The sequence below is a fragment of the Pleurodeles waltl genome, chromosome 11 (assembly GCF_031143425.1).
Source record: "Pleurodeles waltl isolate 20211129_DDA chromosome 11, aPleWal1.hap1.20221129, whole genome shotgun sequence".
NCBI classification, from domain to species: Eukaryota; Metazoa; Chordata; class Amphibia; order Caudata; family Salamandridae; genus Pleurodeles; species Pleurodeles waltl.
The window spans coordinates 983184877-983208103 of record NC_090450.1 but is presented as its reverse complement, the minus strand read 5'-3'; the positions used below and the strand labels follow the sequence as shown (position 1 = coordinate 983208103).

At 44.6% G+C, this 23227-nt stretch overlaps 1 protein-coding gene across 1 annotated transcript in view; it reads left to right on the top strand.

Moving 5' to 3' along the window:
• The window catches only part of ZDHHC8 (zinc finger DHHC-type palmitoyltransferase 8), a 233046-nt gene that overhangs the window by 180935 nt on the left and 28884 nt on the right, over positions 1–23227 (top strand). Inside the window, exons 6-7 of the mRNA XM_069215274.1 lie at positions 2029–2120; positions 19905–20037. Coding sequence (XP_069071375.1) covers positions 2029–2120; positions 19905–20037 — 225 coding nt within the window. The remainder of the gene's footprint in view (positions 1–2028; positions 2121–19904; positions 20038–23227) is intronic.

Below are 23227 nucleotides of genomic sequence, written 5' to 3'. Positions count from 1 at the left end.
AGTGCTTACATGTTAGAAAGTAAAGATCTTTATTACTACCAAACAAGTTCCAGCTCACTCTGAAATAGGATACACATAGTAAACCGGAAGTGCCTATCGCCTTTTAGGCCCCAGACTCAACTCCATTCTTTTATTCTCGCTCACTCATGATAAACTTTAGAGTAGTTTAGCATTGAGCACTTTGGCCGGTGATAACCTATTGAAGATGATCTGAGTCATTGAAGCAGAGTTTGTAAGGGCTGTGGTCTCTCTAAAACAGAGGTTTGAGTGTCGAGGCAGACCTGGGTTCTGGTACCCAGGCCTTGCGCTGATGGAACCCCCTTTTATAACCATGGATGCTCTGGATTAAAATGAGGCATCCTCTTAACATTGAGCTCATTTGATAGCCTTCCAAAACGTCTATCCCAACAACCCACTCAACTTATAGGATGCCTACTCTTTAAAGATGGCAGTCGTTCCCAACCTGTTTACTTCTGGGGCCCCCATTTTATCGTTACTGGATCCCAGGGACCCCCCACTAAATCATTATCAGAATCTGGGGACCCCCAGCTGAATCATTTTTGGAAGGCAGGGACCCCAACCTACAAATTTTGATGGTTTGAACCGTAAAAACAATACACATAAAATACAGAAGCAAGCATTCATTAAACACACACACAAATGGCAACACATACTATTTAATTTGCAAACAAATACAAATAAAAAACGTGTAATTGTAATAGGAAGGTGGCCTTTCTCAGTTCAATTGAAGCCACACATCGTCCATACTATATTCAGTTTGATGCACCTGCAGTGCTCCCATGAATCAACCTGAGGATACCAATTTAATTGTTGGCCTCCATTTTCAAATTCCTTGACATTTACAGGATGTTTTAACATTTTCAGTTGTACATTTAGCCACTTTATTTATATACACTTTATTAATCTGTTAATATTATTTTATTTTCTAAGCAGTCACGGACCCCCTGAGTAGGCTTCGCGGACCCCTTGGGTCCCCGGCCGACAGATTAAGAACCACTGATCTATGGGGTAGGAAATCTATATAGTGCAACTATTGCCAAAACTTCTCGGTGCTGTGGTTCCTCACGTTACCACACAATCTCTGGGCTGTGTAGGAAGAGGGCTCGATGAACGAGGACTGGTTACATTGGAAACCAATGCAGTCTGTGCAAGATTGGGGTAAATGTGTGCTCTCCTTGGTTAGTGTAGCACCAGGCGTGCAGCAGTGTTTTGCGCTAGTTGCAATCGTGGGATGAGTGTGCCTAGTGTGGCAAGGTAAATAGCATTGCCAAAGTCAAGTCTTGATTGGCTAAGTGGTAGTTCCTTTCTGAGTCATGGTTGCCAATGGCCAGCCACTGGCTGCTATGAGGGCCTGCAGTTCCTGCCACTTGAGTCCTGAGCTCTACCGGACGATTACTTGGGCACAGTTGGCAACTAGTGGGACAGTTTCTAATGTTTGTACCCAATGGCCTTATATTGCCGAATCTATCTCTTGCGATAATGTTTTTCGGTGTGGGGGCACCAGAATCCAAGGCACCCACTGGGGAGTCATAGTGGCACCGGTGGCCACCTGCTACCTGTCCAGTGGGAGGGCTAGCATGATGGCTCAAGTGGCTCTGGAGTCTTTCTATTGGATCAAGACCCAGGGATAGTAGTCTGAAGGCCCCATAGAGGCAGGTAGGTAGGTGGGTAGATAGACCGATAGATACCCTACTGGTACATGGAGGACCTGTGATAATGCAGGTTTACCTTTCTCAGCTTGTGAAGATGTCACCATTTCTCCACCATGACATATTCATGATCACACACACACTGGCACATGGGGCTGTCTTGTCCACTGGGCTGTGCACAACGTCCTTGTTTTTTTTTTTTTTGGTTTTTTTTTCTGTTTTTTTAATTTTTTTTTATCTCTGGAACCCCTAAGCAATGAGTTTGGAACTGCAGCTCCCGAAAACTTTTAGGAGATAGAAATACATGTAATATATAACAACGCAGTGTATGATACACCATTTTTTTTGTTTTCTCCAGGTGACGGGCAAGTTCCGCGGTGGTGTTAACCCTTTCACCCGGGGATGCTACGGCAATGTGGAGCATGTCCTGTGCAGCCCGCTTGCACCCAGGTAAGGCTAGGGGTGAACAAATGGCACTGCTGGTCAATTAAAGTTTATTGTATAAAATAAAAAAAATCTATTACAATAAAAAACATTCCATAAGATACATAAGTATTACGTCCTTCTCTATAATAAATCTCATAATGATTAGAGAATATTTCATTAAAACGACTATAAGATAAATCTAAAAATGTTGTCAATTTCCCAATGAATTGGACGTCTGTGGCAGAGATACTGGAAACAATATCATACTGGATATTTCTGCCGTTCGAAATAATAAATGCAGACTGTAAATATTTCCTTCTTAAGTCAGGTACAGCCGGACATATACAAATAACGTGTTCAGTTGTTTCTTCCTTATAACCTCATAAACAACAATTCTTTGATGACAGACACTTTGGGTTCCAGGAACCTTCAAATTGACACAATGGTATAACCATAAGATGAAATCTTAAATGCTTTAGTTTACAGCTGGCACCACAATATCATTAAAATGTTTTATGTTAATGTACAAATCAGTTGTATAATGTGCTTGTTTGTATTTTGTTGCTGTTGACAGATCGATAGCTCTCGCATTTTTCCTCTTGATGTTCTTCGTTAGATTTTGTTCAGGACGAGTCAACTTTTGGAGGTGGGTTAGCGAAGGCAGATAGTTTTCTGTAATTAGCCTATTGATCATGGCAAGATTAAGATGTGAGCAGAATCTCTTTGTTGCCACTTCTTTGAATATCAGTTCTTTGGATCTCAGGGAGTCTTCGTCCGCTCCCATACATTCACACAAATAACTTATTGCACTGAAAGGATGTCGCACGATTAACAAAGTCAATGATAGTTCAATTTTATTTCACTCTGTGCAATCCAGGAGTGTATATTTGTCAGAAATTTAATCACTTTTACTAGAAGCTGCGAGGTTAGGGAGCTGCAGCTTCATGATTAGTAACCAGTTACAGAAATCATGGAATTTAACCAGTTACGGTATCATGATTAGTAACTAGTTACATAAATCATGGGATGTAACTAGTTACAGCTTCATGATGAGGAACCAGTTACACAAATCATGGGATGTAACCAGTTATTGCATCATGATTAGTAACCAGTTACAGAAATCATGGGATGTAACCAGTTACAGCATCATGATTAGTAACCAGTTAAAAAAAAATCATGGGATGTAACCAGTTACAACTACTAATTACAGCATCATATTTAGTAACTAGTTACAAAAATCACAGGATGTAACCAGTTACACCTACCAGTTGTAGCATCATGATTAGTAACCAGTTAAAAAATCATGGGATGTAACTAATTACAGCTTCATTATTAGTAGCCAATTTCACAAATAATGGGATGTATCCAGTTACACCTACCAATTACAACATGATTTGTAACCATTTACAAAATTCATGGGATGTAAACAGTTACAGAATCGTGGTTTGTAACCGGTTACAAAAGTCAAGTTATGTAACTAGTTAGAGCATCATCATTAGTAACCGGGTGCAGAAATCATGGAATTTAACCAGTTACAATATCATGATTATTAACTAGGTACAAAAATCATGGGATGTAACTAGTTACAGCTTCATGATGAGTAACCAGTTACAGCAATCATGGGATGTAACCAGTTACAGCATCATGATTAGTAACCAGTTAAAAAATCATGGGATGTAACCAGTTGCAACTACTAATTACAACATCATATTTAGTAACTAGTTACAAAAATCACAGGATGTTACCAGTTACACCTAACAGTTGTAGCATCATGATTAGTAACCAGTTAACAAAATCATGGAATGCAACTAATTACAGCTTCGTGATTAGTAGCCAATTTCACAAATAATGGGATGTATCCAGTTACACCTACCAATTACAACATGATTTGTAACCATTTACAAAATTCATGGGATGTAAACAGTTACAGAATCGTGATTTGTAACCGGTTACAAAAGTCATGTTATGTAACTAGTTAGAGCATCATCATTAGTAACCGGGTGCAGAAATCATGGAATTTAACCAGTTACAAGATCATGATTAGTAACTAGTTACAAAAATCATGGGATGTAACTAGTTACAGCTTCATGAGGAGTAACCAGTTACAGCAATCATGGGATGTAACCAGTTACAGCATCATGAGTAGTAACAAGTTAAAAAATCATGGGATGTAACCAGTTGCAACTACTAATTACAGCATCATATTTAGTAACTAGTTACAAAAATCACAGGATGTAACCAGTTACACCTACCAGTTGTAGCATCATGATTAGTAACCAGTTAAAAAATCATGGGATGTAACTAATTACAGCTTCATTATTAGTAGCCAATTTCACAAATAATGGGATGTATCCAGTTACACCTACCAATTACAACATGATTTGTAACCATTTACAAAATTCATGGGATGTAAACAGTTACAGAATCGTGATTTGTAACCGGTTACAAAAGTCATGTTATGTAACTAGTTAGAGCATCATCATTAGTAACCGGGTGCAGAAATCATGGAATTTAACCAGTTACAATATCATGATTATTAACTAGTTACAAAAATCATGGGATGTGACTAGTTACAGCTTCATGATGAGTAACCAGTTACAGCAATCATGGGATGTAACCAGTTACAGCATCATGATTAGTAACCAGTTAAAAAATCATGGGATGTAACCAATTGCAACTACTAATTACAACATCATATTTAGTAACTAGTTACAAAAATCACAGGATATTACCAGTTACACCTAACAGTTGTAGCATCATGATTAGTAACCAGTTAACAAAATCATGGAATGCAACTAATTACAGCTTCATGATTAGTAGCCAATTTCACAAATAATGGGATGTATCCAGTTACACCTACCAATTACAACATGATTAGTAACCATTTACAAAATTCATGGGATGTAAACAGTTACAGAATCGTGATTTGTAACCGGTTACAAAAGTCATGTTATGTAACTAGTTAGAGCATCATCATTAGTAACCGGGTGCAGAAATCATGGGATGTAACCAATTACAGCATCATGATTAGTAACCAGTCGCAGACATCATGGGATATAACCAGTTGTAGCATCATGATTACTAACTGGTTACACAAATCATGGCATGTACCCAAATACAGCATCATAATCAGTAAGCAATAGCAGAAAACAAGGAATTTACCCAGTTACAGCTTCATGATCAGTAAACAGTTGCGCAAATCATGTGATGTAACTACTTACGGTTTCATGATTAGTAACCGGTTACAAAAATCAAAAGATGTAATCGGTTACAGCTTCATCATTAGTAACCAGTTGCAGAAATCATGGAATGTAACCGGTTACAGTTTCATGATAGGTTACATCTCTTGATTTTTGTAACTGGTTACCAATCATGAAGCTGTAACTGGTTAAATCCCATGATTTCAGCAACTGGTTACTTATCATGAAACTGTAACCGGTTACATTCCATGATTTCTGCAACTGGTTACTAATCATGAAGCTGTAACTGATTAAATCCCATGATTTCTTCAACTGTTTACTAATCATGAGGCTGTAACCGGTTACATCCCTTGATTTTTGTAACTGGTTACTAATCATGAAGCTGTAACTACTTACATCCATGATTTCTGCAACTGGTTACTAATCATAAAGCTGTAACCGGTAAAATCCCATGATTTCTGCAGCCACTTACTAATCATGATGCTGTAACAGGTTACATCTCTTGATTTTTGTAACTGGTTACCAGTTACAGCATCATGATTAGTAAGTGGCTGCAGAAATCATGGGATTTAACCGGTTACAGCTTTATGATTAGTAACCAGTTGCAGAAATCAATGGATGTAACCAGTTATTGATTTATGATTAGTAACCAGTTGCAGAAATCATGGATGTAAGTAGTTAAAGCTTCATGATTAGAAACCAGTTGCATAAAATCATGGGATGCAACCAGTTACAGCTTCATGATTAGTATTCGGTTGCAGGAATCATGGGATGTAACCAGTTACAGCTTCATGATTAGTAACCGGTTACAAAACTCACGGGATGGAACCAGTTACAGCTTCACTAGTAACCAGTTACAGAAATCGTGGGATGTAACCAGTTACAGCTTCATGATTAGTAACCAGTTACAGAAATCATGGGATGTGTTCATTAAAATTTGGAGCTTCGGCGTATAAGTCATAAGTTTGTATGGTAACAATGCATTACGTCTTTGTAACTTTACATACTTGTACTTATTCCTCCTAATAAATCATGTCTGCTGTCTTGATGCTGCAGTAGACACAGATCCTACAGGTGTCAGGTGCTATCTTTCAAGAGACAGCCACAAGGTTTGATGCAGCCAATAATTCCAGTTGGGTTAGGGCCTGATGGAACCAAACCCAGCCCTGGCAAGAGGGTCCAACCACCCCCTCAATGCACAGTCCGAGTGAGAGAAACATACACGCCCACCCTGTCATTGGGTCCATGGTGGGCGGTGTGGGCATCTCCCGCCCTCAAAGAACATTTTAGAAAAAAGTTGGTCCAAACAGTGCATTGTAAAGTACAGTACTTGAAAATCATTGTGTAAACAGTGTCTACGAGCACTGGGGGCAAACATCCCGCCATTTTAGGAGAGGCAAGTGGGAGATTTTGAAACAGAAACCGGGAGAATGTAATTTCCCCATTGACTTCTATTGAAGATGCAGTTTCAGGTGGGAGACAGCTAAAACAAAGCCATTTTTGTCTTGAAGGTGAATTAAAGGGACCCAGACAGGATAAGATTCACCTGTGGAGAGGGAACCACAAAAATTAAGCCTTCCTGCAGGCCTCACCCCCAGGCAAAGAATGGAAACTGCCAGAGAGTCTCACAAAAGGATGTGCCCAAGAGCACACGGATAGGTGGCGGCTTCCATGAAATCTGCTTACCACTGCAGTCGGCATTCAGCAGATGGGAGAAGGAAGCTCCTAGAAGCCCCTAGTATTCCAGCGAGGAGTGCTTGAACAGAATCCTGGCCTAAAGTATGACCTTATGTTAGAGTTATAGCACTTTTTGAAAATTCACCAAGTGTCTGTTGTCAGCACAGAAACTGGAGGCTAGCCATCCTGAGCGCAACAGGAAAAAACAAATGTACGTATTCCATCGGGCGTCCTAAATGACAGACGGGGTAGTAGTTTGAGGAAAATAACAAGCAGTCCTACAATTGAGGAAATACTTTTTTCTGGAGAACAGACCCAGTTCAGGGAACAGTATCCTACAAATGACAGTAAGGCAGTGAAAGGGTATTATAAGCCCCCAGCTCCGAAGACAGTAACAGTAAAAGGCGGATGGATCTCACCAGCACTCTGGCGCACCCTGCTGGCCTTGCCTTATGTACTGCAAGTGGCTGCTGCTGTTAACACAAACACCCAGCCTTAGACTAAGGACCACAGCAGGTGAGCCCAGTCGCCTCACATTCTTAAAGGAATTGCTCACACATAGATTTCCTAGTAAATGTACTCTCAGAGGTGGGCAGGGGTTGTTCCCAGGTGCTTTGACCCTGGGAAGCTTTGCACACCCAAAACCATGCCAGCTTGTATGTAGGTGCCCACATATTTTTACTTGGCACATCCTTTTCACATACAAGTAAGGATTGATCCTATCATGGGTAGGAGTAAATCTGTTTCCAGACTGATAAAGAGAAGGGGACAAACCCAGAATTGATAGGGGTACAGGGAAAGGAGTGTCATAGATGGACTTTTTCTCTGCAATTTTTTCACAGGAGCAACAAATCTTCAAACTGACATTTGCATTTACTTAATCTTTTCAGACATACTTTTAGCAAAACAATTCCATGTTCCCGGAAACCCCGATACACAATTACACAATTAAACATCCACAATCGACACCAGACATAGATACAGTGTAGATTTCATGGGTTTTTGTCTGTTTGTTAATCGGGTCCCACAGTGTATGCCCCAGAGCAGGTAAGAGCGTGGAGTGCTCCGGCAAACTTACATCTCCGGTTACCTCTCACAGGTTCATCGTTTGACAGGAAAGAGCTGGAAAATCCACACTAGTATTCCTGAGTGGCTCTCTCCAGACATATCCTGAGTGGCCCTCTCCAGACATATCCTGGGTGGCTCTCTCCAGACATATCCTGGGTGGTTCTCTCCAGACATATCCTGGGTGGTTCTCTCCAGACATATCCTGGGTGGTTCTCTCCAGACATATCCTGGGTGGCTCTCTCCAGACATATCCTTGGTGGCCCTCTCCAGACATATCCTGAGTGGCTCTCTCCAGACATATCCTGAGTGTCTCTCCCAGACATATCCTCTGATATCCCTCCATTTGACAGGCAAGCTGTCTCCAGTATCTATAGTGTGCTCACACCAAGAAGTGGTGCCTGGCACAGTAGAAAAGAGTTCAGAAAACTGACCCAGGAGATTTATGCAGTGGTCTTTCTGCTCAGCAGTAAGACAATCTGCCAAAACTACACCTTCCACTAGAGCATCTTGTTCTGTGGAAGAGAAGAGATCAGGAGAGGGTCACTCTCTTCTTCCTGTCCTTCATCTGTTGCCATGAGCAGGGTGAGATCAGCCCTGTCATAGTAGGGTTTCAGGCGATTGACATGGAGCACCCTAAGGGGACTTCTGGCAGTGCCTAAGTCAACCAAGTAGGTGTCTGTTTGTTAATCAGGTCCCACAGTGTATGCCCCAGAGCAGGTAAGAGCGTGGAGTGCTCCGGCAAACTTACATCTCCGGTTACCTCTCACAGGTTCATCGTTTGACAGGAAAGAGCTGGAAAATCCACACTAGTATTCCTGAGTGGCTCTCTCCAGACATATCCTGGGTGGCTCTCCCCAGACATATCCTGGGTGGCTCTCTCCAGACATATCCTGAGTGGCCCTCTCCAGACATATCCTGAGTGGCCCTCTCCAGACATATCCTGAGTGGCCCTCTCCAGACATATCCTGGGTGGTTCTCTCCAGACATATCCTGGGTGGTTCTCTCCAGACATATCCTGGGTGGCCCTCTCCAGACATATCCTGAGTGGCCCTCTCCAGACATATCCTGAGTGGCCCTCTCCAGACATATCCTGGGTGGTTCTCTCCAGACATATCCTGGGTGGTTCTCTCCAGACATATCCTGGGTGGTTCTCTCCAGACATATCCTGGGTGGCTCTCTCCAGACATATCCTGGGTGGCCCTCTCCAGACATATCCTGGGTGGCCCTCTCCAGACATATCCTGAGTGGCTCTCTCCGGACATATCCTGAGTGTCTCTCCCCAGACATATCCTCTGATATCCCTCCATTTGACAGGCAAGCTGTCTCCAGTATCTATAGTGTGCTCACACCAAGAAGTGGTGCCTGGCACAGTAGAAAAGAGTTCAGAAAACTGACCCAGGAGATTTATGCAGTGGTCTTTCTGCTCAGCAGTAAGACAATCTGCCAAAACTACACCTTCCACTAGAGCATCTTGTTCTGTGCAAGAGAAGAGATCAGGGAGAGGGTCACTCTCTTCTTCCTGTCCTTCATCTGTTGCCATGAGCAGGGTGAGATCAGCCCTGTCATAGTAGGGTTTCAGGCGATTGACATGGAGCACCCTAAGGGGACTTCTGGCAGTGCCTAAGTCAACCAAGTAGGTGACTTCTCCCTTCTTTTCAACAATAATGTGGGGTCCACTCCATTTGTCTTGGAGTGCTCTTGGGGCCACAGGCTCCAAGACCCACACTTTCTGCCCTGGTTGGTACTGAATCAGAACAGCCTTCTGGTCATGCCATTGCTTTTGGAGCTCTTGGCTGGCCTGAAGGTTTTTACTGGCCTTTTTCATATACTCAGCCATTCTAGATCTTAGGCCAAGTACATAGTCCACTATGTCTTGCTTAGGAGCTTTTAAAGGTTGTTCCCAACCCTCCTTTACAAGTGTTAGAGGACCTCTTACAGGGTGTGCAAATAGGAGTTCAAAGGGGCTGAAGCCCACTCCTTTTTGGGGTACCTCCCTGTAAGCAAAAAGGAGGCAAGGTAACAGGACATCCCATCTCCTGAGTTTTTCAGTGAGTCCCATTATCATTCCTTTGAGAGTTTTGTTAAACCTCTCAACCAGTCCATTTGTTTGTGGATGATAAGGTGTGGTGAATTTGTATGTTACACCACATTCCTTCCACATGGCCTTCAAGTATGCAGACATAAAGTTGCTACCCCTGTCTGATACCACCTCTTTTGGGAAACCCACCCTGGAAAAGATTCCCAGGAGGGCTTTTGCCACTGCAGGTGCTGTAGTGGTCCTAAGAGGAATAGCTTCAGGATATCTTATGGCATGGTCCACTACCACCAAGATAAACCTATTGCCTGAAGCAGTAGGAGGGTCAAGGGGGCCAACTATGTCAACCCCTACCCTTTCAAAGGGGACCCCAACCACGGGTAGTGGAATACGGGGTGCCTTTGGGGTGCCACCTGTTTTGCCACTGGCTTGACAGGTGACACAGGACTTACAAAATTCCTTTGTGTCCTCTGACATTCTAGGCCAATGAAACAAGGGAACAAGCCTGTCCCATGTTTTCATCTGCCCTAAATGTCTAGCCAAGGGAATGTCGTGGGCTAGAGTAAGGAGGAACTCTCTGTATTGCAGGGGAATAATCAATCTCCTGGCAGCTCCAGGTTTTGGGTCCCTTGCCTCTGTATACAAGAGGTTGTCCTCCCAGTAAACTCTGTGAGAGTCACTGACATCCCCATTTTGCTGTTTGACAGCTTGCTGTCTTAGACCCTCTAGTGTGGGACAGGTCTGCTGTGCCACACTCAGCTCCTCCCTGGCAGGCCCCCCTCCACCCAAAAGCTCAGCAGTATCTGCTTCCAGCTCCTCTGTTGAAGGTTCTGCACAGGGTGGAAATTCTTCTTCCTCAGAAGATGAATCCACTGTAGAGGGAGGGATAGTAGGTAGTGATTTACCTTTACTAACCCTAGCTTTAGGGAGCACATGGTCCATTGTTCCAGGATCCAAGTCACCCTGTCCTTTTTGCTTTTTGGCCAGAGCCCTGGTCAAAGCAAAAATATGCCCAGGAATGCCCAGCATTGCTGCATGAGCCTCCAACTCCACTTCTGCCCAAGCTGATGTCTCTAAATCGTTCCCTAGTAGACAGTCTACAGGTAAATCTGAGGCAACCACAACTTTCTTTGGACCAGTAACCCCCCTCCCCCCCAGTTAAGATTCACAACAGCCATGGGGTGGCTAAGAGTGTTGTTATGAGCATCAGTCATTCGGTACTGGTGACCAAGTAGGTGTTGTTCAGGGTGGACCAGTTTCTCTATTACCATGGTAACACTGGCACCTGTGTCCCTGTAGGTCTGAACCTCAACACCATTTATTAGGGGAAGTTGCTTGTACTTATCCATATTAAGGGGGCAAGCAACCAAGGTGGCCAAATCAGTGGCACCTTCAGAGACTAACACAGCCTCTGTGGTCTCCCTAACAAAACCAACCCCAACTAAATTACCAAAAGTGAGCCCAGCTACTCCCTTGGATTGGCTATTAGTAGGTTTGCTCCCACCACCACTGCTATTACTAGGGGCACTAGGTGTAGCAGTAGGGGTTGTGGTGGTGGGAGGCTTGGTGCTTTTCTTTGGACAACTGGCATCAGTTGTCCAATGGCCTTTTACTTTACATAAATAGCACCATGGTTTCTTTACTTGATTAGAAGAGGATTTGGACCCACCACCCCCACCAGAGTGTTTTTGTGGGCCTGATGAAGACTCATTTTTAGATTTGTCCCCACCCTTGTCTGAAGACTTACCATCCTTCTTCTTGCCATCCTTGTCACCCCTTGTATGAACTTTTCTGTTCACTCTTGTTCTGACCCATTTGTCTGCCTTCTTTCCCAATTCTTGGGGAGAGGTCAGATCTGAGTCCACTAGATATTGGTGCAACAAGTCAGACACACAGTTATTAAGAATATGCTCTCTCAGGATTAAGTTATACAGGCTTTCATAGTCAGAAACTTTACTGCCATGTAACCACCCCTCCAAGGCCTTCACTGAATGGTCAACAAAGTCTACCCAGTCTTGTGAAGACTCCTTTTTGGTTTCTCTGAACTTGATCCTGTACTGTTCAGTGGTGAAGCCATAACCATCTAGGAGCGCATTCTTGAAAACTGTAAAATTGTTGGCATCACTTTCCTTCATAGTAAGGAGCCTATCCCTACCCTTTCCACTGAAAGATAGCCATAGGATAGCAGCCCACTGCCTTTGAGGGACCCCCTGTACAACACAGGCCCTCTCAAGTGCAGCAAACCACTTGTTAATGTCATCCCCCTCCTTATAAGGGGGAACTATCTTGTGCAGATTCCTAGAATCATGCTCTTTTACAGGATTACTATCTGTAATACTGCTGCTGCCACCATGGGGTCCTAACCCCAACCTCTGTCTTTCTTTTTCTAAGTCTAAAGATTCCCTGTCTAGAGCCAGCTGTTGCTGTTTAAGCTTCAGCCTGGACTCTTCCACTCTCAATCTATTGAGCTCCCTTTCTAACATTCTGTCATCAGGGTGGGTGGGTTGGGCATGCTTAGACACAGAAGAAAAATAGCCAGAAAAGGAGGTATGGCTACCTAGGAAGGAGGATAGGCTAGCAACACAGGTAAGAACCTATCAGAAGGAGTCTCTGACGTCACCTGCTGGCCCTGGCCACTCAGAGCAGTCCAGTGTGCCAGCAGCACCTCTGTTTCCAAGATGGCAGTGGTCTGGAGCACACTGGAGGAGCTCTGAGCACCTCCCAGGGGAGGTGCAGGTCAGGGGAGTGGTCACTCCCCTTTCCTTTGTCCAGTTTTGCGCCAGAGCAGGGCTTGGGGATCCCTGAACCGGTGTAGACTGGCTTATGCAGAGATGGGCACCATCTGTGCCCATCAAAGCATTTCCAGAGGCTGGGGGAGGCTACTCCTCCCCAGCCCTGACACCTTTTTCCAAAGGGAGAGGGTGTAACACCTTCTCTCTGAGGAAGTCCTTTGTTCTGCCTTCCTGGGCCAAGCCTTGCTGGACCCCAGGAGGGCAGAAACCTGTTTGAGGGGTTGGCAGCAGCAGCAGCTGCAGTGAAACCCCGGGAAAGGTAGTTTGGCAGTACCCGGGTCTGTGCTAGAGACTTGGGGGATCATGGAATTGTCTCCCCAACGCCAGAATGGCATTGGGGTGACAATTCCATGATCTTAGACATGTTACATGGCCATGTTCGGAGTTACCATTGTGACGCTATACATAGGTAGTGACCTATGTATAGTGCACGCGTGTAATGGTGTCCCCGCACTCACAAAGTCTGGGGAATTTGCCCTGAACGATGTGGGGGCACCTTGGCTAGTGCCAGGGTGCCCACACACGAAGTAACTTAGCACCCAACCTTTACCAGGTAAAGGTTAGACATATAGGTGACTTATAAGTTACTTAAGTGCAGTGGTAAATGGCTGAGAAATAACGTGGACGTTATTTCACTCAGGCTGCAGTGGCAGGCCTGTGTAAGAATTGTCAGAGCTCCCTATGGGTGGCAAAAGAAATGCTGCAGCCCATAGAGATCTCCTGGAACCCCAATACCCTGGGTACCTCAGTACCATATACTAGGGAATTATAAGGGTGTTCCAGTAAGCCAATGTGAATTGGTGAAATTGGTCACTAGCCTGTTAGTGACAATTTGGAAAGCAAAGAGAGAGCATAACCACTGAGGTTCTGGTTAGCAGAGCCTCAGTGAGACAGTTAGGCATCACACAGGGAACACATACAGGGCACACTTATGAGCACTGGGGCCCTGGCTGGCAGGGTCCCAGTGACACATACAACTAAAACAACATATATACAGTAAAATATGGGGGTAACATGCCAGGCAAGATGGTACTTTCCTACACACCACCATCCATAGCTGAATCCATAGCCCACAGACCCAAGGTCTTCAGGTTGGACATGATGTTGGCTTCACCTTGTTGTTACCAACACGACGACCACAGAAAATCCTGTCTCTTCCTGCAGTGGACTAACAACCAAGCTTGGGTCACTCTCAGAAAGAAGGTACATTAATCCTGTGGCTTTTTCTGGAAAGATCTCAAACTCCTGTATCTGAAAAAAGAGCTGTCAATCACAACAATTGTTTGAAAACAATGGAACTTAGTGCAGGAAGCAAGTGTCTCCCTACACTGGCTACTGGCTAGGAAGCCCACTGCTAATAGCCCTCTTCAGTAAAACTCATGTCCATATGTAAAACAGACCACATCTAACCCATCACCCAGCTGCCCACAGACAATTTCACTGCACCAGACTGCGGTATGTCCAATGCCCTGGTGAGTGGACACACAAGTCCCACCACGCTTAAATCACTTTAGGACTAGCTAAGATTCAGGGAAGTGCTAAAGCTGGTGGTAAGGCGCTACTAATTTTCTAAGCACATGCTGGATCACAACAGTGGCAGGAAATGTCATACTCTGGATAATCTAACAACTTTGGAACTGGACGGTGAGGTTCTAACCCCAGGCACCTGACCAAACATTATCCTGTGATTTTGCGGCGTTCACTAATGGCCTTGGTGTACATCCACTTGTAAATCAGAAGTCGGGCACCAATCGGTTTCAGCCTGGGAGGGGAGGGGAAGGCATCATGATAAGGCTTTGCTTCTTGTGAGCCATGCCCCCTCCGCACACTCAACATGGCCTACTACACTCTGTGCATGTGCAACCTATCTATCTATCTATCTATCTATCTATCTATCTATCTATCTATCTATCTATCTATCTATGTATCTATCCATCTTCGTGCACAGACACATGGATAATTGTACATATATATCAGTTACAGAAATGTGTAGAACTTGCAGTCATAGGTTTGCATCCCTGATGGTCCACTGAGTCTTACGTGAAAGCGTAGCAGACAAAACATCTGCAACTGAGGCCGTCACTCTGAGAGCCACTAATCTCAACGGGCCCAAATAGCAGTTTGCGCCTAATTTGTGAAGTAATAATGCACTTTTATCCTACATACGTTTTGTTCCAGCTAAACCCTGGGGCCGTACTACAGATAGTGCCCGGGTTTGCAACAAGCATTTGCATTTGCTTTGTGCACCCACTGGGAACTTTGGTATTGTGGAAGGGACCACAGATATTTGTACGACCCCTTTTATAATCTGGTTCACGTCGGTGCACACTTGCGCCTGGTCGATCTCAAGTGGGTGTTCCGTCATTCACCATTGCGCTCGTACCATATGACAGACGTAGGTGCAATTGCAAAGACATCATAAGGAGGGGCTCTTTCTGCATTTCTTAAGTACACTTTGTTGCATATACGAAGTGGCACACAGGCAGTTTGCCCCTTTTCACTCTTGATGGTGCCCATTGGAAAAAAGGAGAATGAATCCCAGGAACCCCCGGTAACCCCTCTCTTTAAGCAGAGACCCATGCACCTCTAGCGGAAGAACGGTTTTAAACCGCAACCCTGTCTTTCACTTATGTGCTCTCCACCGCTGAGGCATGAAGGGCCTTGTTACAGCCTTGACGGAGGGTTTCCTCCATCACAAATGTGGCGGAAATCCCGTCTGCTGTATTATGATCCCATTATATTCAATAAGGGTCGTAATACGTTGGCTGGGATATCCGTCACATTTGTGATGGAGGAAACGCCTCCGTCTAGGTTGTAATAAGGTCCAAAAGTGTCAAAGTTTGTGTCAAAGTTTGTACCTGCACTGAGGACAGTGCATTTTTTAAAGTATAATTTGGCGTCCTGGCCTGTCTCAGGCCTCTTGGTCCAATGCCTAATCTGAAACATTTTCTTTTTTTTTTACGTTTACAAAGAGGAGAGGGCCCCCTTCCCGTTCTTTGAATGTATTGTCACCTTCTTTGAGGTGTCAGTAATTTTTAAATGTTATGTGACCAGATTTCACTCTCAAAACATTGATTCGTGAGACATTGATTTGGTATTTTAAAGGGATGCCTTTCCAGATTTAATCACTATCCATTCGCAATTCTATTTAGGAGTTGGAAATACTTTTTAGACTCCTAAAATGGATTTAGTGCATAGGAAAAAGCACTTTAACACCAAATGGGAGTGTTTGCGACTGTTAAACTGCTTAGTACATCTGGCTTGGTATTTCCATTGATTACTGGACAGTTTTATCTCCCCCCCCCCTTCTACCGCAATAATGAGCTCACTGTGTGCTGTCTCCTGGATGAGCACTAGGTGGCGCTGTGGCTGCTCAGAACAGCTCATATTTTGGAACAAAATAGTTTTCTCAGAAATATGGTCTGTTTTTTTTTCCGTTCATTTACTTATATCAAGTTAATGAATCTTTGATCATAATAACCAATCAGAGAGACCCCCTCCAGCTAGGGACCCAGACTACTTCTTCGAGCCCAATAAAGAGTTGGGCGGCGCAGAATTACATCATTGAATTCCACCCCAACTGATTCCGAGTAGCAGACCTGCCAACTTGAAAATAAAATTTGCTGTGTGAGAAGGCGGCGTGCCATTGAAGGGGGCCTGGCTTTATGCTCAGAACTATATTTGATGCCTGCCTGCCCCATTGGACCTCCTTTCCCCCTCTAAGAAAGAAAACCACAAAGGTTGTTGGGGCTGCTGCCGATGTGTTGGGGTGTTTTCACACCTCTTAATGGGCATCGGCTGGTTACACCCTCCAAAAAGGAGCTGAAAATCTACATTTTTCAGTGGTTTCCAGCTCCTCTTGTCTGCCACCGTGTGAAGGGAGCCGAAGTCGTGTGACACACGGTGGTACCGTGTGAGTTGGCAGGCCTGGATTAGTTAGGTTTTTCCACACCTGGTTTTGCAGGTTTGAGAGAACCAGACTTGAATTTAAAAAAATCACACAAGGCTTCAGCTGTAGCAGCCAAATCTAATCACAGTTTTTTTTTTTTTTTTGTTTTTTTAAATACGGGAGCTTACAGGTCCCTGCCCAGTCCCCCGCCATACAGTCCCCTCCCTCATCTCCCACCCAGTCACAGGTGTGTAAATACTTTTACCACCTGCTCTGAGCAGGTTGTAAATGCATGAGGTACAATACCACGCCATGGTGAATTCTGTTTGATTTTTACAACGAGAAAAATCGGCCCCATGTGGTAATTTCCCATTCTTGGGATTTTACTCCTAATTGCACAGCACTGGTGTGAAATTACTACAGCGTAAGATCAACTACACTTTTTTCTGTTACCCCAGGACCGTGCAACTTCTATTAAGGGCCCTGGTGATCAGTCCTTATTTTGATACCTCACTGTAGTACTGAGGGAAGCGAGATGTACGTTGGCACAAGGGCAGGAGTTGCAGTGGGGTCTGAGGGATCCCTCAGAGGATTCCAGACAGAATTGAGCTTCTCAAATGGTGGTGCATTTGGAGCAGAGACAGTCATATGTGAGGCTCTTGGGCTTTTAAAGAGATAGTCGGCCAATACATTTGGATATTTCACTATAGGAGTCTAAAAGCTGCCTCGCGTTGCGCCCGCCCTATCACCCTGTAAGAGGCCAGGGCCTATCGATGAATCTGTTTCTATAAGGACTACTTGACCTCTGGTAACACTCTGAGCCCAACCCCAAAATTGTCCTTCTAGGTATGTTTTATGTTTGTTTTAAACCCCTAGATTTCACGGTCTTCACTATAGTGTTATAGTCACTGATGTAGCCACTCTTTTCTTTGATGGGAAAGATTGTAAAAGTATTTTTTTAAACATGCTGCTATCCAGTATGCTGCCACATGTTGTACATGCCATCAAAAACAAACCGCACTTACCTACGATATATGTTGGGCTTCCGATTTCATGGTATTTATTTTCTAAGCATTTCTGTCTGTATTTATCCTTATTTCTTTTTTGGCCTTCTTTTTTGTATTTAACCATATTTATTTTGTGTTTTGAGAGTACTGGGAGACGTAAATTATATTTCACATTTGTTTAACTGACAGTCATTAACTCATACTTCGATGTCTGTCGCGTTTTAGCAAATTAAGCACTCAAATATAACAAAATACTAGACCCACAGATAAATATTAGTATTACATACAAATAAATGCCTGTATTTAAGGAAATCTCATCCTGTAATTTAACTTCTCATACATGTATCTGCTTAGCTGTTGACCTCAAATTAATGAAGGACAGCATGGAGAGTTACTCACAAGAATCACACTTTTCTGTATTCTCCGCTTTTAAAAGTATAAACGGAGAGAAAACACTTTGTTTTCAGTCTATATTTATCTGTAAAAGTCAGTAGAAACAGAAAACTGGGAGCCTTAGATATATGGTACCCGCCTGCCTTGGTTCCTCAGTGTAATGTGCTTGTGAGGTAGGTCTGCCTGCGGAAGATGTTTAAGGATGGAGGTTTGCAAAGAGTACATAATAAGGTAAGTGACAGTCGCTGAGACATAGAAGGCCTCGTAAGATTCATACACATCACCAGACCTCCTCCCTTTAACTTGTGAGACGGTTGTTGCGAGCATGCAAGTAGCTGGGCTGTGGGCGCCCACATTTACACAAAATAACTTTGTGCTGTTCACGACAGGAGCTGGGTGGGAGGTAAAAACAGACCTCAGAAACATATTTTGCAAAAATAAAAACTCCTAAATATAACTAGAACAATTCGATCTTACATAAATGTTACCCTGCAGAGATTTTGCCCTGTGTTCAATCTCATTTTCAAGCATTGGTCCTAACATGTGCTAAGGCAGGAGTTGCCTATGGTGTCACTCACTTGGGGTTTCGATGGAAACGTTTCTATGATATCTGACTGGTGGTGGTAAGAAGAGATGTCAGGCCAGGAAGTAGGTGGCTCCAAAGGATGTAGAATTGTAAAACACATGGATTGGTGCACACTTTTGTAAAAGGCGATCTTTAAGAGCAGGGGACGCCCAGGGAAATTTGAGAAAATATGGAACAAATGGTGTGAATTTTATAATTTGCTGTGAATGTTTACTTTCAAGGATCAGAGAGATTGCAGACCCTGAATGCTGCTCGATGTGATGGTAACAGACAGTGAATTGATTCACTGCACATATACTCAGAGGAGTAACGTCATAGGTGTTGCACTTTTTCACTTTAAAAGAGCAAGGGTTATTTTCTTTTCCAGGCTATGTACTGTTTGTGTTTATTTTTTTTTTTTTATTTTTTTTTTAAGTTCACAAAAATATTTGAAGAAAAGCATTGGTTTCACATGAGACATTCTACCACTGCCACTCAAAACATTCTTTTGTGGGACATATGTTAGAGACAAAAAAGAACACAATAAATATAAAAAAATTCAGTTTTTAGTTTCCACAGAAGGCACTGTGCCCGAAGTCAGTAGTCAGTGGGCTGTCACTGGGTGTGTGAAGGGAACAGCTCTTCACAAGACCGACAGCTGCTACACGGAGAGGTGTATCAATCTTCTTTCTTAGGCAGCACATATTGTTTGGTGGTTTATCCTGTTTATAAGCATTATCAATTTGGATAATAAAGGCAGATCATAATAATTATTACGAAAATATGCTTCACTAATATTGCCTGTCGAAGTTTCACTGTGACAGTGCAGGGCAATAAACTATATAGTTTTGCCAGGTTTCTGAAGTGATTTACCCCAATTTAAGATCTTGTCAGGGGCTAAATTTCGTATTTGTGTGTAACATTAATAACTACCAGAGCATATTCAGGATTGATTGGTGCGCTACTTTGTGGAAATTGAAAGTCCTCAAGTTTTAATGCAGGACAGTGGACCTGCTTTTTGGCCTGAGAATGCGGCACAGGGCTGCGGCCACCACCACAGCTAACAAAGGACACGTGCTGTGGGAGCCCTGTGCCTTCTTTTGTGTCTTTGCAGGTGACAGCATCACATAGACGAAGTCTCTCACATTAATGGTCTTGTTTCTGTGTTTTTATCCCTGCCAGATACATTGTCAAGCCAAAGAAGAAGCAAGCGGTGACGGTGAAACCGCCATTCCTCCGACCCGACCTGTCGGAGCGCCACATCACCGTGAAGATTAGTGACAACGGAATACAAGCCAACCTGCACAGGAGCAAGGTGAGTCCATGGTGCACCTGCTGCAGAAACCTGCAGTAAGAGCTCTTAAACTGCAGGTGGCACCAGCGTAAGATGCAGTAAGAGCTCTTAAATCACAGGTGCAACAGCGTAAGATCCAGTAAGAGCTCTTAAGCCGCAGGTGCCGCCAGCACAAGGTGCAGTAACAGCTCTTAAACCCCAGGTGCCGTCAGCACAAGGTGCACTAAAAGCTCTTAAGCCACAGGTGCCGTCAGCACAAGGTGCACTAAGACCTCTTAAGCCACAGGTGCCACAGCACAAGATGCAGTAGGAGCTCCTAAACCACAGGTGCCACCAGCTTATAATGCAGTAAGAGCTCGTAAATCACAGGTGCCACCAGTGTAAGATGCAGTAAGAGCTCTTAAGCCGCAGGTGCCGCCAGCAAAAGGTGCAGTAAGAGCTCTTAAGCCACAAGTGCCGTCAGCGCAAGGTGCACTAAGACCTCTTAAGCCACAGGTGCCACAGCACAAGATGCAGTAGGAGCTCCTAAACCACAGGTGCCACCAGCGTATAATGCAGTAAGAGCTCGTAAATCACAGGTGCCACCAGCGTAAGATGCAGTAAGAGCTTGTAAATCACAGGTGCCACCAGCGTAAGATGCAGTAAGAGCTCTTAAGCCGCAGGTGCCGCCAGCAAAAGGTGCAGTAAGAGCTCTTAAGCCGCAGGTGCCGTCAGCACAAGGTACACTAAGAGCTCTTAAGCCACAGGTGCCACCAGCACAAGGTGCACCAAGAGCTCTTAAGTCGCAGGTGCTACCAGCACAAGGTGTGCTCAGAGCTCTTAAGCTGCAGGTGGCGCCGACACTGGGTGTAGTGCAAGCTTTTAAACCGCATGTGCCACCAGCGCAAGATGCAATAGGAGCTCTTAAACCACAGGTGCTTGAAGCACCTGATGCAGTAAGAGCTCTTATGCTGCAGGTGCCACTAGCACAAGGTGCAGTAAAAGCTCTAAAATCACAGGTGTCTTCGAGCAAAAGATGCAGTAAGAGCTTTTAAGCCTCGGGTGCAGCCAGTACAAGGTGCGGTAAGAGCTCTCAAGCTGCAGGTGCCACGAGCACAAGATCCAGTAAGAGCTCTTAAGCTGCAGGTATCGCCAGCAGAAGATGCAGTAAGAGCTCTTAAACTGCAGGTGCTGCAAGTCCAAGATGCAATAAGTGCTCTTAAACCACAGGTGCTGCCAGCACAAGATGCAGTAAGAGCTCGTAAACCGCAGGTGGTACCAGCACTTAAGCTGAGGTGCTGCCAGCACAAGATGCAATAGGAGCTCTTAAGCTGCAGGTGCCACCAGCCCAAGATGCAGTAAGAGCTCTTAAACCAACAAGGTGCAGTAAGAGCTCTTCAGCCACAGATGACACCAGCACAAGAAGCAGGAAGAGCTCTTAAACCACCTCTGACAACAGCACAAGATGCAGTAAGAGATCTTAAGCTGCAGGTGTTGCCACTCTAAGCTGCAGTAAGAGCTCTTAAGCTGCAGGTACTGCCAGCAGATAATGCAGTAAGAGCTCTTAAGCTGCAGCTCCCTCAAGTCCAAGATGCAGTAAGAGCGCTTAAGCTGCAGCTGCTGCCAGTCCAAGATGCAGTAAGAGCTCTTAAGTCGTGGGTCCCACCAGCACAAGATGCAGTTAGAGCTCTTAAGACGCAGGGGCAGTCAGCACAAGATACAGTAAGAGCTGTTAAGTCACAGGTGCCGCCAGCACAAGATGCGGTAAGGGCTCTTAAACCGCAGGTGCCACTAGCATAAGATGAAATAAGAGCTCTTAAAGCGCAGACGCCACTAGCATAAAATGCAGGAAGAGATCTTAAACCGCAGGTGCCACGATCATAAGAGGCAGTAAGAGCTCTTAAACCACAGGTGCCACTGCCATAAGATGCAGTAAGAGCTTTTAAGCCGCAGGTATTACCAGCACAAGATGCAGTAAGAGCTCTTAAACCGCAGGTGCCACCAGCACAAGATGCAGTAATAGCTCTTAAACCGTAGGTGCTGCTAGCACAAGATGCAGTAAGAGCTCTTAAGCCGCAGGTGCTGCCAGTCCAAGATGCAGTAAGAGCTCTTAAACCGCAGGTGCAGCCTGCCCAAGATGGATTAAGAGCTCTTAAACCACACGTGCTGCCAGTCCAAGATGCCGTAAGAGCTCTTAAACCGCAGGTGCCACCAGCACAAGATGCAGTAATAGCTCTTAAACCGTAGGTGCTGCTAGCACAAGATGCAGTAAGAGCTCTTAAGCCACAGGTGCTGCCAGTCCAAGATGCAGTAAGAGCTCTTAAACCGCAGGTGCAGCCTGCCCAAGATGGAGTAAGAGCTCTTAAACCACATGTGCTGCCAGTCCAAGATGCAGTAAGAGCCCTTAAGATGCAGGTTCCACCAGCACAAGCAGGTCTTCTCTGAAGATGCAGTTCTAAAGTCACCACAGCTGCCAGCACTGGCATGGAAAGCTCTGCTGTCAGTATATTTCCCGGAGTGGGTGTGTGTGTGTGACACGTAGCCTCTTTGTCCAGGAAAGAGTGACTGACAAGATAAGTTAATGAACTTCTGCACTACTCAGGGGGGCCTCTTGGCGTGAATCTTACAAGATTGAAGTCTATACTAATTCCCTTTCCCTGAAGGACATCAGGGAATTAGATTGCCACAGGTGTAATGGGAGAAATTTAAAATAAATTGGTCCTTGGCTCTAAAAGGCTTAACCTCCTGTCGAGAGCATCTTGAACTGTGGCTTATCCAGTAATGAACATTGACGCCTCTTTGTTGTCGGGGGCAGTGAGTTCTGAGACTCTGGCCTCAAAGGTGCTCTGAGGACTTTCTAACAACTCCAGCCACTCTTTATTGTAGTGAGAATTCTGCTACTAGAGCCCCCAGTAATTGCAGTCAAAGCTCTATTTCTGTCACAGCCCCCTGGCCCCCCAAGTGCAGCAGCGAGAGCCCTGCCCCTGAAACAAGAGTGTAGGGAGAGCTCTGAATCTCAGTGTTGTGCAAGCTCTGCAAACGAATCAGTCCCCAAGAGTGGTTGGAGAGCGAGCTTTGTGGCCAGTGGTGCAGGCCCCAGGAGTGGGACCGGTGACGCGACTCTCAGAAGCAGCTGTAAGAGATCTAAAGCTCAGGCGCGTAGCTTCAGGGTGGTGTCTGGGGTGTTACACCCCTGTTATAAATGTATTTTCCTGATAAATAGTTGGGTACA